Below are 18,361 nucleotides of genomic sequence, written 5' to 3' on the forward strand. Positions count from 1 at the left end.
TTGACTTAGCACACAAATGGCCATGATTGAACTTATGAACAAGTCTCTATCTAATCTGTAACATCCGGCAATACGGGCCATATAAAATAGATGGTCATTATTCAGGATTAGTATATTTGACCTGACATGGTCTAGAATCAATTCAAACACTAATGCACGTGCCTGATTGAGCTTCTTGACTAAGTTATGGCTATGAGTTGCAGAAGACACTAAAGTAGGGGGATAATGTGGCGGCAATGGGGTACTCAGTTTGCCTTCATGGGGGTGATCCACACACATACTGAAAAAACTGTGTGTGAAACACAATTGTGGAACATAATTGACCTCTGTCGGTCAATAGTTTTAAGTGTGTTGACTGGAACGATGTTCGCCAAGTCACACTTTAGCTTTAAACATAATCCAGCTGTAATTCCCTAAGTTCAATGGCAGTGCTCACCAGGCCCGAATTATGATGACAGTGTTCCACACACAGTTTTTACAGTATGTAAACTGGAACTGATCGGCTGTCAGACCCCCTCCGTCTAATAAGCGCTGCTCAGGCATGGTTGTTTACATCTTTGGGCGGGTTTAGTGACATCTCTGATCAGCCAAAGGGACTCTTTCTGTGACAGAATATCCCCAGTCAAAGTCTATCAAGAGGAGTTCTGTGAACTGGGGTGATACAAAACTTTTTTTTTGATGTGTGTATTAGACAGGTCAAAATTTTAAAAATCTATACATCTAGGCAAAAAATCAAAATAGAGTTTAAACGTAGTACCTGCCTTATCTGTGTCAAAGTCAAAGGTCAAGTTAATTTTTCTTTACGATGTAGTAGTTAATTATAAGCTGAAAGACATTTATTGTGCGTTATCAATTGTCACTGATAGATTGTATCGTTGGCGTCAATATGTGAGAGGAGTGTGCTATGAATTTGTTGAGTATTTACGGAATAACAGTGCAAATATTTATCAAATGGAACAATGCATCAATGCCTGTATTGCTCCTGTACCAAAATTTGTATGTGTTGGACCTGTAACTATAAAATTAATGGAGGATGAATTTACTGAAGGAATGCATATGTACATAATTGCACCTATAGGCTTGAATACGATTAAGGCTGGATTCAAAATATATAAAAACAATTATTTGGATCCTTCTATAAAGCTGAATGATTGTGTGTAAAATAACAAAAATCGTATACAGGGTCTAAATTTTAAGTTGACAAACCAGAATAACTCGAAAAATAATCTTCACACAAAAAAATGTGTAGAATTCAAAGTTGATTATTTTCGAAGGGGTCATCTGGTGGTGCTAAAATTAGCCTGCCACCCCAGCCCCCTGGAGGTGGGGCGTGAGGAAACTTTAAAATTTCAAATGGGAACCCCCATTTCTTATTGCAGAATCAGTTTCTACATAAAACACTACGCACATTTTGTCTTAAACACTTGTTTCGATTCTTGGTAGTTGGTGCTGTAATTCAAGAATCTTTAGTTAGCGAGTGGGTTAGTCTTTTCCTCAGTTAGTCTTTTACTTTGTTTACTCTGTTAGTTAATGAGTTCACTCGTTAGTAAGTAGGATGTTTGGTTAGTTAGTTAGCTAGTTAGATGATTTGTTTGATAATTAAACAAACAAAATTTATCTGAGTCTGCGGAAAAAATTAATATTTGGGTCAACATTTGCAAGACTCTAATTGCTCTCTCTCAAACACCACCCTATGGGGAGAGAGGGAGAGTTTTAGTTTTAGCGAGACAAAAATTAACGAAGTAAATAAGTATTTTTTATTTATCCCTAACTATTTCCCACGCAAAAATGAGAACATGGATTTTCTTGAATTACGGCGCCAATTACCAAGAATCAAACAAATGTTTATGACAAAATGTACGTAGTTTTTTTATGTAGAATCTGATTCTCCAATAAAAAGTGGGGGTTCCCATTTGAAATTTTAAAGTTGCCTCCCGCCCCGCCGCCAGTGGGCTGGGGTGGCGGGTTATTTTTAGCACCACCAAAATCCCACTCGAAAATAATCAACTTTGGATTCTACACTTTTTTTCCTGTGAAGCTTATTTTTCGAGTTATTCTGGTTTGTCAACTTAGAATTTACACCCTGTAAAAAGCTGTTCTTATTTACTTCCACACTACAATAACTCAAATGCTGAAACGATCAAATATTAATAATAATAATAATAATAATAATACAAATATAGCAAATTAACTCATGATTTATTATCAGAAACACTATATTTTTCTTAAAGAGAGAGAGAGAGATTTCATGAAAGCAGAATGATTTTATGTACATAACAGCTACCGATTAACTATACAATATTGACAGCAACAGAGATGCATTATACTAAGAGAGCAGAAGAATGATTTAATTATTTACAATATTTACAGTGTATAGGGACTAGCAGCAGTAAGTAAATAAACACACACACACACACACAAAACACTCAAGAGAATAGTTGGAGAACGGAATCGTTTCAATCCCATCTGCACAGATGAAAAGTTAGTTGTCATGACGTTACAGACTGTGCAATGAGGTATGTACCTGATGGCCCCACTACCGAAAGACTATTTCCTGCACCATATGAGGAGACTCATCATCAGAAAAAAGAAAATCCTTATAGCCTTAGATCGTGAGAGCGTGTGAGGTCGCATGATGGACGCCCGCAGCCCGTCTCTGAGTTGCATGTGCATCTACACGATATGCATACATCTTAGAACTGAGCCCTACAAACTCCACAATCTGTGAGCCATTCCCCTTGTCTTTCATCGGGCCGAAAACCTTGTTGTGAGGAGCTATGCCGTATGGATTACTTGCCGCAATCGAGATGAGTCGAATTCCTTGAGATTGCGCTTAATTACGTCAGATGGATCGCAGCCTTTTACCCAGTAGAAGAAACTGTATGTATCCGTTAATAGTAACTTGACATCAGTGAAGTTTGGTTTTGCAAACTTTGAATGGAATCGATACATGTAGAGTTGGAAGAGCTTAGGAACACACGTACCGACGTAGACCGTCTTCGTGTACTCCACTTGAAACGTCCCCTTTGAACAATAATACACGACTGTCCTTTACCTGACACACAATATTTTTTAGCGCAACGCAATCTGACTTTCAAAAAAATCCCTACGAAAGAATGGCCCTGACTAACATTAACCTATACGTTTCACAAATCACTTACCTCACAAAAATCTTCGCTGCTCAAGCTACTGCAATACAGCGAGCGCCACTACTGCCAGCTAAATAAAAGATTCAAACTACTGAAGGCACTAACTACTGATAGTGATAGTTAGCAAATGAAAGATATTAATAGAGAGCAAACAATGTATTTACCTTGATATCATCATATATAAATATAGCAGTTCATGACAAATTTCAAAACTCCGCCATCTCTCTCCCCACATCCACCACTGCTGGCGGCTCACCTCCAACTGCGCAACGCTACGCGCTGTTCACAGCCAGCTGCCTAACACTACAATGGCGAGTATTACAACAATGCAAAGCAGCCACAGACTGCACACAGCACAGCCAGTGATTTTCATACAGAGGTGGCGTTACCAATAAAAAAACCTAAACAGCCTACTTACATAGAGAAAACATAAACAGCCTACTTACATAGAGAAAACATAAACAGCCTACTTACACACTGAAACCTTAGCCATGTTCACTGCTACTAGTCCTTCATTGAAGACTATCGCTCGCTTAAAATTTGGCCTGGTGATGCAATCTCTCGCACCATAACGCCCATCCTAGCTGTAAATATCACGATCGTTTTTAACATTCTCCATGGTTTTGCCAAAAACTGGATTGTTCATTAATTTATAAAAACCTTTTTCAGAATCACATGTAGCGAGAGTCTTCGTTCGATATTTAAATCAATATACTCTTTCAGCCAGGGACACTGGTCAAACAAGTCACATTTCCAACCTGAGACACTGCTAGCGTTTTCTGTAGTGTAGAATGTATCTCTGCTTACCCCCAGCATTGTCATCAGCTTGGGGACGGAATATTTGACGGGACTAGACGCTCCGGACACAATGGCAGGTCACTGCGCTCGTCATGCAAATCAGCGGGATATTCCAGGTCTACCCCAAGACATATCCCCTACTAGAATCAGCAGCCACATTGAAGATATTATCCTTCAGTCGACGATTTCATCTCTGGACTGCCACCGGATTCGATATCAAACTGACACTGACACACTTACACACACTGGTGTTCAAACAGGGAGTTTGTTTGAACAGCATTACGTCCACGTCAGGTGATTGCTACTGCAATAACTTCACGTCGCCTGCAAGGCTCAAATCGTTCAAATGGCTCTGAGCACTATGAGACTTAACATCTGTGGTCATTAGTCCCCTAGAACTTAGAACTACTTAAACCTAACTAACCTAAGGACATCACACACATCCATGCCCGAGGCAGGATTCGAACCTGCGACCGTAGCGGTCACGTGGTTCCAGACTGAAGCGCCTAGAACCGCACGGCCACACCGGCCGGCCGCCTGCAAGGAAAACACACATTATTTGTTAAGCTTATTTGCTTTTTTCCCTATTCATCACCGTCGGCGTTAATATCTACACTGCCTCGCAGTAGGCAGTGTTGATACATGTCTTGACATCCTTATCCTTTAATGTTTCTTAACAAGCTGGTGAACTATTTATCGATCGCTGTAAATATATTTTTGCGACCATTGCTACCATTACTGTAATTTTATGTACATCAGTACTCCTATGGTTAGGCCATTTAGGTGGCATGAGTGATAAGAGCCTCAGAACTAAAGGTGGCTGGCCGATTGCTGTGACAACTGGTACACACTTATTTAGGCAATATTTACGTAACTGTTGATAATATTCTCATTACAGTTTCTGGAATCTCCCAGTAACAGCAGCAAATTTGCTTCATTACCTTCATCGTTTGCACTCCCACCACATCGTGCTGTGGACAAAAAATAAATTAATTTAATATAGAAAATTTAATGCTTAGCAGCGTGATATAAGAATGGTGGACTTTTTTTTTAATACTTGCCGTCGACATCTTCATCAAGCGTTATCATTGTCATGACACAAATGCAGCGAGTGAGTGCTGTGCATGGACATTTAAAAAACCCTACGTCCTGCTGCTGCTGTAACTGTAACAAAACTTTATGACAATTATACACTGATCAGCCAGAACATTTTGTCCACCCACCTACTATCGATATAAACCCAACCAGACGATAGCGGCGTTACCTGGCGAGGAATGACACACGTACGGTGCATGTAGTACCAGTGAGCGCGCTGTCTGTATGTAGAATGGGGAGGGCATGCGACCCATCTGAGTTTGAACGAGGACGAATAGTGAAGGCCCAGAGGCTCGGAACGAGCATTTTGGAAACTGCACAACTTTTCGGATGTTCGAGTAGTGCTATGGTGAGGGTTTTTTTTTTTTCTCAACACATGGCGAAACCGAGGTGAAACCATGTCCAGACGTCGAGGGGTTAGACAGCCACCCCTCATTACAGATGTCGGACATCGTAGGCCGTGCAGACTGGTAAAACAGGACAGGCGGCGAACTGTGGCGGAACTAACATCATTCTTTAATGCTGGGAAGAGTACAAGTGTGTCTGAACACACGGTGCACCAGACACTCCTAACGATGGGCCTCCGCATAAAGAGAGACCCCAATCACAGAAATTAGTTTCTGTTGTGAGATGCGTTCCTTGTGTACGCAAAAACTATACAGCTTCGTCACAGGACCAAATAGGATTAGACAACAGCTACACAAATGACGGAAAAACAGATTATCAGCCGGCCGGGGTGGCCGAGCGGTTCTAGGCGCTACAGTCTGCAACCGCGCGACCGCTACGGTCGCAGGTTCGAATCCTGCCTCAGGCATGGATGTGTGTGATGTCCTTAGGTTAGTTAGGTTTAAATAGTTCTAAGTTCTAGGGGACTGATGACCTCAGATGTTAAGTCCCATAGTGCTCAGAGCCATTTGAACCATTTTTGAACAGCTTATCAATAGGAACTTTACATTACTTAGCCATAGTGTGAAGAGGGTGCGTGTCAATATTGCATTCTTCTCTTGCACTGGTCTGACTTTAACTCTGGTCTAGTCCCGAATCCTGTGAACGATAGCTACGGTCATTTGTACCACGTTCAGCTGGCGCTTCTCTGTGGCAGCTATGGATGAGTCTTGCTGTTTTGAGGCACTGCTGATGCTCTGTTGATACTGTGCGGATGTTGTCTGCGTGGTACCGTGTGTCAGTTTATATCCGTGTTTGTCAGTTGGCCATCCACTTGGGAACTATTTTTGTGACGTAAGACGGAAGCGTAAAGTTGGTCTTGCCTTGAGCGTCCTCAGTTGGAGGTTAGCGTCATCTCAGTTGCACCTGAGCAGTTGGCAGCTTGGCGCCCTTCTACACTACTGGCCACTAAAATTGCTACACCAAGAAGAAATGCAGATAATAAACGGGTATTAATTGGACAAATATATTATACTAGAAGTGACATGTGATTACATTTTCACGCAATTTGGGTGCATAGATCCTGAGAAATCAGTACCCAGAACAACCACCTCTGGCCGTAATAACGGCCTTGATACGCCTAGGCATTGAGTCAAACAGAGCTTTGATGACGTGTACAGGTACAGCTTCCCATGCAGCTTCAACACGATACCACAGTTTATCAACAGTAGTGACTGGCGTATTGTGACGAGCCAGTTGCTCGGTCACCATTGACCAGGCGTTTTCAGTTGGTGAGAGATCTGGAGAATGTGCTGGCCAGGGCAGCAGTCGAAAATTTTCTGTATCCAGAAAGGCACGTACAGGACCTGCAACATGCGGTCGTGCATTATCCTGCTGAAATGTAGGGTATCGCAGGGATCGAATGAAGGGTAGAGTCACGGGTCGTAACACATCTGAAGTGTAACGTCCACATTTCAAAGTGCCGTCAATGCGAACAAGAGGTGACCGAAACGTGTAGCCAATGACACCCCATACCATGGCGCCGGGTGACAAGCCAATATGGCGATGACGAATACACGCTTCCAATGTGCGTTCACTGCGATGTCCCCAAACACGGATGCGACCATCATGATGCTGCAAACAGAACCTGGATTCATCCGAAAAAATGACGTTTCGCCATTCGTGCACCCAGGTTCGTCGTTGAGTACACCATCGCAGGCGCTCCTGTCTGTGATGCAGCGTCAAGGGTAACCGCAGCCATGGTATCCGTGCTGATAGTTCATGCTGCTACAAACGTCGTCGAACTGTTCGTGCAGATGGTTGTTGTCTTGCAAACGTCGCCATCTGTTGACTCAGATATCGAGACGTGGCTGCAAGATCCGTTACAGCCATGCGGATAAAATGCCTGTCATCTCGACTGCTACTGATACGAGCCGTTGGGATCCAGCACGTAGTTCCGTATTATCCTCCTGAACCCACCGATTCCATATTCTGCTAACAGTCATTGGATCTCGACCAACGCGAGCAGCAATGTCGCGATACGATAAACCGCAATCGAGATAGGCTACAATCCGACCTTTATCAAAGTCGGAAACGTGATGGTACGCGTGTATCCTCCTTACACGAGGCATCACAACGACGTTTCACCAGGCAACGCCGGTCAACTGCTGTTTGTGTATGAGAAATCGGTTGAAACTTTCCTCATGTCAGCACATTGTAGGTGTCGCCACCGGCGCCAACCTTGCGTGAATGCTCTGAAAAGCTAATAATTTGTATATCACAGCATCTTCTTCCTGTCGGTTAAATTTCGCCTCTGCAGCACGTCATCTCCGTGGTGTAGCAATTTTAATGGCCAGTAGTGTAATAGGAACTTTACATTACTTAGCCATAGTGTGAAGAGAGCGCGTGGCAATATTTCATTTTTCTCTTGCACTGGTGTGACTTTAACTCTGGTCTTGCCTTGAGCTACCTCAGTTGGAGTCTAGCGTAATCTCAGTTGCACCTGAGCAGTTGGCAGCTTGACGCTCTCCTATGTAGGACTGTGTTCCGTTTTTTCGGAAGGACTCAGCAGTGTATGTGTGTGACAACTGAATCTCTAGATTTTAATTGTGAAGCAAGACCGTTATATAAAACCAGCAGACATCTTAGTAGAGTTTAAGATGTGCGTGTAAATTTTGACGCAATGTAGTGATTGGATCAATAAATTTCTAACGCGCCACATTGTGGCATTTATGTGATTTCAGGTGCTGATGGAGGTGACGGATCGCGCCATGCAAGCGGAGACGGTGAAGAACCAGGTGCAGAAGGTGAAGGAGAAGGCCGAGGCGCTGGTGGGGCTCATCACGGCTGAGAAGGCGCGCGCCGAGGAGAAGCTGGAGGCTGCCAAGCCCGCGCTCGAGGAGGCCGAGGCGGCGCTCAACACCATCAAGCCCGCGCACATCGGTACTGCCCTTCCAACTCCTTAAAAAAGCCTTAGGAGGCAGTATCTTAACACCGCCTCTAGCCTTGACAATGGCTTCAGTTCTGAGAGGGAGAGAGTCCACAAGTTTCTTAGGTACAATGTGTTTAAGTGCGACAAAGCGTTGCGTCCAGCGGTATGTGGGAATCAATAGTGTGGAATCACCACAGAAGCTTGTTGTATCCGTAATTGGAGAAACAACAAGTAACGATTGGCGTGAGTTCCAAATTCTGTTTATTGCCAACAGTTCCACAATACTAACACAGCTTGGTGCTTGTTCAAGAGCAGAGACTGGGCTGCAGAGTCTAAGTCCGGTATTGTAAACAGTCGTACCACACTGTAGCGTCGTTCCTGGGTGCGACGTCGACGTAGCAAGTAGGTAGCCCAACGCGAGACTGCCAGGCATGGCGGCGTATGTGGTTATATAGGGCGAATGACGGAGGAGTATGCCCGCCGCACCCGAGTCCGCTTGTCGTGTCCTGCTATGATTGGCGGCGCGGCCTCACGTAACTATCTCTCGGGAGGACGCCGGCCGAGTTTGCCATGACAGTGCGGAGGCACTCAGTGTGTGAGGCCCGCGTCTGCGCTGTACAACTGCGTAGAGCTGCGCATAAGCGGGCGTGCCGGCCGTTGGCTGTATGACGTAAAGACCGCGGCCACGTAGAGAGCCTGTATAGCCGGCCACGCAGCTGCAGGCGCCACGGTGTGGGCATTGACTATACCACAAAGCTACCGCCCATTCTTCGGACTGTGGCAGGTGGTGCATCTGTTTTAGCCCAAATGTACAAGTTGCACCATTCAGACTGGTGTGTAAGTAGCACCCGCACAAAGAGCTGCACACAATCTCAAATGGTATCTCAAAAAGTAACGATAATATCTCGACTGACCTTGTCGACTAACCAATAAGTACCGCAACTGGTTGTTTCTGTCTGTGCATGATGGAGAGGTTCATCCTAAAATGCAATTTTTTTTTTGGTGAGGTGTGGCTGCATTTTTTTAGATATTTGAGATCAATCGAGGCTGGCGTTCTGAAAATCCTCATCAGTTAAATCGAGAGCCTCTGCGTGATGTGAGAATGGAAACGTAATGTGCAATTAGTGGAACATAAATTGGAACTATTTTTCCCCGTCATTCAATAACTTCTGATGCTGTGTAAACAACATTTTGCAACCTTTTTCCCCAGAGAACTAACGAGTAACTAAAAGAACTACGGTTATTAGTGCAGGACAATGTAGCCCGCCAAACTGTCCGTTGAAGTATTACGAGAATGGTTCCTATGATCAAAAACGCCTCGTAGTGTGGTAGACGCAATCTGTGTTATTTTCTTCTTCTTTCCAAGGCCGCGCGACTAGTTCGGCTGACAGCCACCGTCCGAGGAACGGGCCGAAACGCATGTGGCGATCGGAGTCTCCCGGCGACATTGGCTCCAGGGCAACATCGGACACCGAACATGCATCTTACACCAAACACTCTGTACTTTCTTAGAGTCTTCTGAGAATACAGGTTGTCCATATTCCACGAGCAGTTCTCCGCATACGTGACCTCATTAATTCTGTGGCGTTTTCTATATTGCTCGCTCCATCACATACACCTACCACAGTTCAGACAGCACGTCACTGACTTTTTTACACTTTTCCTGTCAATCCAGAAGACTAGCATTCAAGAATTGGATCGCCTTGTAAAAATTTACTTTCGTGTAACACAGCAAATTAACCGCTGCCTAGTGTAAAGTTTTCTTTCGTATGATTCCAAACAGCTACGCACAGGTATTCTGGTGATGTCACTGGTTAAAGATTTATTGCTAATGACGTCCTATATCGATACCGACAACTATATTTCTGAGGATTACTCCTCATTTTGTTTTGACTGAAGAGAACTGATCTTGCACAACTCGAACAGTTATGATGACATGTAAACTCTCTACAAACGACAGCACCCTCCAGACTGATTTACAATAATTTGAATACTAGTTGCTCTGTCAATCTTCCCTGATTCACGGCAACAATGAGTCAACGTCCAGAACCGTACTAGCTGCGAAATTTATTTCTGCATAAGGCGTATATGCTAGTGAATGTTCAGAATTTTGCTGGATGACCACATTACGTGGCGTTTCGTTAATTATTTTATGATAGTAGTATATTTCATGAAGCTCATTAGGAAAAGGAATATGCACACTGTTGTACCCAGCGTATCTATGCATAACGATGCCGTGGTAGCATCGACAGTTGGCATCCCACGCTGTATGTTACAAGTAATGGGAGCCTCAAGTGGCTCCACGCCTCGCGCCGCTGACCAACCATCAGATACCAGCTGTTTAATTTCTGCAGCCGCAATCCCACATCGGCAGTTTCAGTAGTGTCTGCATCCCACTGCAACCTCCTAGCCTACAACTCCGAACTTGAACACCGCCCTGCTCTCCCTACAGAATTCTGATTTGAACTGCGATTTGTACAGCCGCTCGCGACCGAACAGTATAATGCTAACTTGCCCTATACTTTTTCATTGTGTTTACTCACGGTCAATAAATTCGGCCTACGCCGACGTAACACGCATATTTCTAGTAGAGAACTGAGACTTTTGTCCAAATTGACCTGAAAGTCTCCAAGTAGGGGACTGGGAGGTATGCGTATTAAAAGAGAATAAGGAAGGGATAATGGAACAGCTTTCGATTACGCAAATGTCGACTGTCTGCTAGAGGTCATATCCGATGTAACTCACATTTGGGCCAGCCACTATTCACAGGATCAGAAAAGCAAAATACATTTTCTGTACTCGATGATATTGTCTCCGTTCTTCTAGCCACTTCGTGGACTATTTCAGAGTATAGTATTTAATGCTAACTAATAGTCTGACCCCTGACTTAAACCGATAATTAAATAATATGGGGGAAAAATTACACCCTTACATCGATATATACAGGGAACTAGATTTAGGAATACATCTTTCATAAGCTTAAGACGCCAAAATGACTTTAACGGATGTACTCTTGTCCCTTACCAAAGTTAATAAACTGCTGGCATTTCGTATTAAAAGAGAATAAGGTAGGGATAATGGAACAGTTTTCGATTACGCAAATGTCCACTGTCTGCTAGAGGTCATACCTGATGTAACTCACATTTGGGTCAGCCACCATTCACAGGACCAGAAAAGCAAAATACACTTTCTGTACTCGATGAAATGCCTCCGTTCTTCTATCGACTTCGTGGACTATTTCAGAGTATAGTATTTAATGCTAACTAATAGTCTGACCCCTGACTTAAACCGATAATTAATTGATATGGGGGAAAAATTACACCCTTGCACACTTCCTGGGCAGAATGTAGGACGTTTCTCAAGTTTGGATTGATGTATTTTACCACAGAAGATATTTTAAACTGCCCGCATAAATGTGTTTCCAGAAACATAACAGTAAGTACAGCAGACATAAGTGAAACATTTTCTTCCGTCATACCTGTAGACAGCCACGTGTCTGAAAATACTGATGACGCATTCTGATCGGTGTTATGAATGCCGTTGTATGGGAACTCTTAGTAGTAGACTGTGAAATACGTGGTGAAACTTTGCAAACGGGCCGCACGCACTGTGTGTTGTGTTGCAGCGACGGTGCGGAAGCTGGGCCGCCCGCCGCACCTCATCATGCGCATCATGGACTGCGTACTCATCCTGTTCCAGCGCAAGCTGCATCCCATCATCGCGGACACCGCTGCTCCCTGCCCAAAGCCTTCCTGGGCAGAGTCTCTTAAGGTGACCACGTAGCGAAACAACTCCTTAAGTAACTTAAACAACTACACTGACGGGCCAAAACATAATGACAGCTGACTATATCACGACCAAATACTGCCTGGTGGGGTTGCGAGCACGTCGTGCAGTAAGAAAAGCGAAGCAGAGGCGAATAGGGAAGCATTATAGTGGTTACATTGGCCGAAACTGGGGATATCCAAGGACAAAAGTAACTTTGACGAAGTGTAGATTGTTATGGAGCAGAAACTAGGAACTAGTATCTCGGAAACGGCGAAGCTGGTTGGCCGTTGGTGTGTTACTATCGTGGGTATCTACGGAAAGAGCTGAAGGACGATGAAACCATCTGTGGGCGACAAGGTTCTCATCAGAGCGGTATGGTGTGTCAGATCTACATCTACATCTACATTTATACTCCGCAAGCCATCCAGCGGTGTGTGGCGGAGGGCACTTTACGTGCCACTGTCATTACCTCCCTTTCCTGTTCCAGTCGCGTATGGCTCGCGGGAAGAACGACTGCCGGAAAGCCTCCGTGCGCGCTCGAATCTCTCTAATTTTACATTCGTGATCTCCTCTGGAGGTATAAGTAGGGGGAAGCAATATATTCGATACCTCATCCAGAAACGCACCCTCTCGAAACCCGGACAGCAAGCTACATCGCGATGCAGAGGCGCCTCTCTTGCAGAGTCTGCCACTTGAGTTTGCTAAACATCTCCGTAACGCTATCACGCTTACTAAATAACCCTGTGATGAAACGCGCCGCTCTTCTTTTGATCTTCTCTATCTCCTCCGCCAACCCGATCTGGTACGGATCCCACACTGATGAGCAATACTCAGGTGTAGGTCGAACGAGTGTTTTGTAAGCCACCTCCTTTGTTGATGGACTACATTTTCTAAGGACTCTCCCAATGAATCTCAACCTGGTACCCGTCTTACCAACAATTAATTTTATATGATCATCCTACTTCAAATCCTTCCGCACGAATACTCCCAGATATTTTACAGAAATAACTGCTACCAGTGTTTGTTCCGCTATCATATAATCATACAATAAAGGATCCTTCTTTCTATGTATTCGCAATACATTACATCTGTCTATGTTAAGGGTCAGTTGCCACTCCCTGCACCAACTGCCTATCCGCTGCAGATCGTCCTTCATTTCGCTACAATTTTCTAATGCTGCAACTTCTCTGTATACTACAGCATCATCCGCGAAAAGCCGCATGGATCTTCCGGCACTATCTACTAGGTCATTTATATATATATTGTGAAAAGCAATGGTCCCATAACACTCCCCTGTGGCACGCCAGAGGTTACTTTAACGTCTGTAGACGTCTCTCCATTGAGAACAACATGCTGTGTTCTGTTTGCTAAAAGCTCTTCAATCCAGCCACACAGCTGGTCTGATATTCCGTAGGCTCTTACTTCGTTTATCAGGCGACAGTGCGGAACTGTATCGAACGCCTTCCGGAAGTCAAGGAAAATAGCATCTACCAGGAAGTCTGTATCCAATATTTTCTGACGACAGAGGACAATGCTAGTACAGGAAGAAGTGTTTTGGAGTACATCATTCAGTGCACATTGTTGAACGTGGGCCTCCACAGAAGACGACACCTGTGTGTTCTCATGTCGACCTAACGACATCGCAGTTCGATTGTCGTATCCGATTAGGCCGTCATACAGACGCAAGACGTCTCTAAAAATTAACCGCGCCACGGATGCGGACCAGAGAAGACAGTATTATGGAGTAGATTTATTTGGGCTTCCTTGCGACCTGTCTAATTCAGCCTGACAGCTGTGGATTACATGAACCTTATTGCGGACAACTTGTACCTCTTCATGCTTGATGTCTTCCCCAACGGCAATGGCATCCTACAACAGAATAACTGTTCGTGCTACAAGACCAGAAACGTGCTAAAGTAGTTTGAGAAACATGATGGTAAACTCAGGTTGATGCTTGGCTACCAAATTGTCTTCATGTGAGACAGATCAAATACATGTGGGACCGTATCGGGCGTCAGCAGCGTGCTCATAAAACCACCAGCCCATAATTAACAGGAATTATTTTCGCTGTGCGTAGAAATTTGATAGCACACACCTCCAAAGGCCTACCAAGGGTCTGTCGAACCCACGACAAGCAGAATCTCTGTTGTATCGCGTTCCAAAACTGCACAAACACGCTGTTAGCAGGTCTTCATGATGTTTTGGCTCATCAGTCTTGAGAAAACTTCTAACCAACCTTACCCGGTGTAACCTAGCATTAACATGAAGGAGACGAGAATAGTGATTTGTCTCTTAAATTAACAATCTCACATGTTTATTCCTACAGTTCCATTTATTTTTGGTCCTTTTTGAGGATTCTACTGAAATGCAGTTGTTTTGCTAACAACCAGTTGTTAATGATTTAAATAATTAATTTAAAGCTATAATTAAAAGTTGTTGAGGACATAAGTAATCAACTGACAGGCACAATTAAACTGTGGGTCTTCTCAGTGAATTTCTATCAGGAAACGTTGCCACCTGAGAACTATACATATGATTTTTTTCATATGTCTTTAATACATACAGGATCACGCTCTTCAGGATATGTTTTCTGCAATTTGGGACTTCCCGTCCCAGTCACATTTGAAACTGTTCGATTACTGTCAATCCACGCCACCACCATGCTATCTCAGCACGTACGTCACAGCGTATGAAACATTTCGTAAATTTATACACAGAAATTTTGCCGTATCTGTGTCATCAGCTTAAATGCATGTTAAAGTACTATGACTACAAAATTTCCCTAACTTACATTAAAATTAAGTTAACCTATGACATGATATGCTCAAATTGCGGGGTGCAGAAAGAAGGAAATAAAGAGTTTGTCGTTTAGAATTGTTAGCTGGGAGACGCCGAAACGTTGTCCAACCGGCTAGGCAACTACCGTTTTCTTTCTCCACACGCAATGACACCATTCCATATGGTGTACGAGACATGTCTCATGTTCATCTGTTGAGTATGTGACTGTAATGGGTGTTATTTTTGTGTCTGGTAATGATGATGAGAGAAGGGAGATGCCGAACCCCGGTGCTGACAAAAACCCTACTCCTTTAGAATAGCATCAGAGGTAGACCAGGCTTTACGTCCCCATTCGAGGGATGAATCACCATCAACTGTGTCACACCCCCAGATTTCATGAGGCACTGTGGAGAGATTGGCAGTTCAATCGATGATATTGTAATTACCTCCCCTACCCAAGCCGGTGGTGAGAATTTCTTCTACCATCAACATTGAAACTGACTACTTTCTAGTCAAGCGCCATCGACGGATGTGCGTTGCATTTAACAATAGGAAACGTCATGTCCAGAGCTTCACAAATACTATCTAGTGTCCTGTATCGAACTATGTCAAACAAGAATTCACCTATTAATTAGTGCCTCACAATCTATTCCGTACTTTACTTCCTGTATATTTTCATCACACTACAGCAAGTACACTATTTAGTTAGTGCATTTTAGTTTTAATGTTGTTGGATACACAATACCAGCAAATTTGATGAGGAAGTCTGGATACGGTGTTTCCTTATCACTATTTTGATCTGATATGATGTCCAATATTTTTAGTTTTCACATTTACGTCACTCTCGACACTAATCAGTTGTTACTTTTGATGGTCTAAGAAACCAAAAGCCGCTTTGTAACAAAACGATTATTGATAAAACAATCACGGTTCGTGTACTTTTCTCCTTTAATATAAAATTTTACTTTTCACGTTTAAGACTCTACCATGGTCCAAAGGCTAAAATCTGTGGCATTGTCTTCTGTGTGAGGTGTTGGTGCACCCATCGACGACTGCTGTATCTTCTACCCGAGGGATATTATCAAGGGGAATGTTGTAAGCATGCTGCTGCCCTGATATTTAGAATTGTTATGGTTATTCCCGTAAGGTGGTGCGATGGCTACAGACGTTTCTAATTAGGAAAGAGCTTCCTGAATGGCTCTCAGTAGACATTGACCGACAGTTTGACTACATTCTCTCATAAACCAATCTCTTGTCCTATGCGTTGATCCAGCATTTCCTCCAGTTATTATCTCACTTTTGTCATTTTAGACTGGCCTGTATTTTCAGATGATGGCGAGCACAACGTTCCTTCTGCAACTACAGAATTATCCGAAAGACATAATCAATAACGAGATGGTGGAACTGCTTCAGCCATACTTTGAGATGGAAGACTACAATATGGATACGGCCAAAAGAGTCTGCGGTGACGTAGCTGGCTTGCTGTCTTGGACGAAGGCAATGGCCTTCTTTCACAGTGTCAACAAGGAGGTGCTGCCTCTCAAGGTAAAAATTGCTAAAAACAACTGTTTAGCTTCCAAAATTCGATGTTTCTTTATTAATATTTTAAATTACATGTACACGTGGTCAAATTTATGCATACTGATGTACATTCACTGCTGCTCGGTTTTGTCTCAGCTTTGTTCTTCAGGCTGTGTTAGTTGTACGTTAACAGCGGTCCACAGCAGCATGGACAGGTTTATTCATGGACTATTGGCCGATATGTACTTCGTGAAGGGGTTAACTGAGCAGTTTCCACACCGAACGCAACTACATCACAGTTCTTTTACGTAAACAACTTTTACAGTTCTTCATGTGTGAACCTATCCAGTATCATGTTTATCACTGTCAGCGAACAACTAACACTGGCAAAAAAAACAAAAAAACAAAAAAAAAAAACAGACAGGATCGAACAGTACTTATTACAAGCCTGAGGGCGAAGAGTAAAGTGGACAACTGCTGTCAGTATAAATTACAGTGAGTGATGGAAGCGGTTTGCTTCCAAATGTGACACACAGCGTATACTGTTGACATTTTAATTGTTGTGCAGACTTTTTCAGGGTGTTCCACAATTCGTGTTACACACTTCTAGAGGTTTTAGAGGGCTGGTAGCTCAAGTTTTACATAGAACCCATGTCCATAAACGTCATCCAACGGCGCTATAGAGCTTCAAAGTTACAGGTGCCGGAGTCTGTAAATGTGATTCGGTGATGATGTTGCAAACTTTCTAGGTTGATGGAGAAGGGTAAGTGGGGTAAATGCATCAATTTGAGGTAAGGGTCCTTGTACCGGAAACGAACAAGTCGAAAGCTATAATCGAAAACCGTTCTGATACTTCTGGCAATGGAATACACGTACTGGTAGTGTTTTTGCTAAGACTGTAGGGTACACAACTTTCAGACATGGCAGTATGGACCAAAACAAGCAAGAAATATCCAGTAATTATGACCTATAAAATGCATACCTGAGAAACTACAAGCACTTGTTCATCTTCGTTATTGTGAAACACATATCCTCTCTTAAACAAGTGCTCATAGCTCTCAAGATATGCATTTTAGAGACTATATTCACTGGACATTTTTCTTGTTTTGGTCCGTAATACTACCTCCGAAAGTTGGCTACCCTACAATCTTAGCAACGACAGTACCAGTACATGTATTCCACTGTCAGAGGCATCAGAACGGTTTTCGCTTATGACTTTCGACTCTTTCGTTTCCGGTATAGGGGCCCTTACCTCAAACTGATACATTTATCGTTCTCCAGCATCCTAGGAAGTTTGCAACATCATCACAGAATCACCATGTGATGCCAGCGCCTATAACTTTGACGCTCTGTAGCGTCCTTGGATGACGTTTCCGGACATGGGTTAATATGTAAAACTTGATCTACTAAGTCCCCTCTACAACCTCTAGAAGTGTGTAGTATGACTTTTGAAACACTCTGTAGACATACCGGTGTGCTTGTCCAGGCGGCAGACAAGCACCAGTGCCATACTGGTTTGCATGCTAGAACACAGATTCAGACTCCTCTGCTGTTCATTGTTGTTTCTAACGCGACACTGGTTTTGTCCTCGGTGGTAAGAAATCTGTGTTTTGTGAACGTCCATTGGTACTAGTACTACGAAGATAATCTTCATATGAATTTTGGACCCTCTGAATTCAAACAGAAGAACATGTAGGTAATATTCCGATTTCTCCACTTGGCACTACATTTTCTAGTGTCCACAGCTCCACTCACTATCTCCAAATGACAAAATGACAATATGTAAATTCAAATAGCAACAGTGAACTACAAATACAAAATGACAGTCTATAAATATGCCCATACCAACCGGAATACCGAAATGCAAAACAAAAACACAACGAACTTACGCATCAACCTAATGCTGTTTTGTCTAAAACTGACACAGTGAGACCGT

General features: G+C 43.3%; 1 protein-coding gene across 1 annotated transcript in view; it reads left to right on the forward strand.

The window, feature by feature from the left end:
- The window catches only part of LOC124556419 (dynein axonemal heavy chain 5), an 876,134-nt gene that overhangs the window by 624,062 nt on the left and 233,711 nt on the right, over nucleotides 1–18,361 (forward strand). The window contains exons 55-57 of the mRNA XM_047130377.1: nucleotides 8,171–8,369; nucleotides 11,984–12,129; nucleotides 16,234–16,449. Of these exons, the coding sequence (XP_046986333.1) occupies nucleotides 8,171–8,369; nucleotides 11,984–12,129; nucleotides 16,234–16,449 (561 nt within the window). The remainder of the gene's footprint in view (nucleotides 1–8,170; nucleotides 8,370–11,983; nucleotides 12,130–16,233; nucleotides 16,450–18,361) is intronic.

The sequence above is a fragment of the Schistocerca americana genome, chromosome X (assembly GCF_021461395.2).
Source record: "Schistocerca americana isolate TAMUIC-IGC-003095 chromosome X, iqSchAmer2.1, whole genome shotgun sequence".
Lineage (NCBI taxonomy): Eukaryota > Metazoa > Arthropoda > Insecta > Orthoptera > Acrididae > Schistocerca > Schistocerca americana.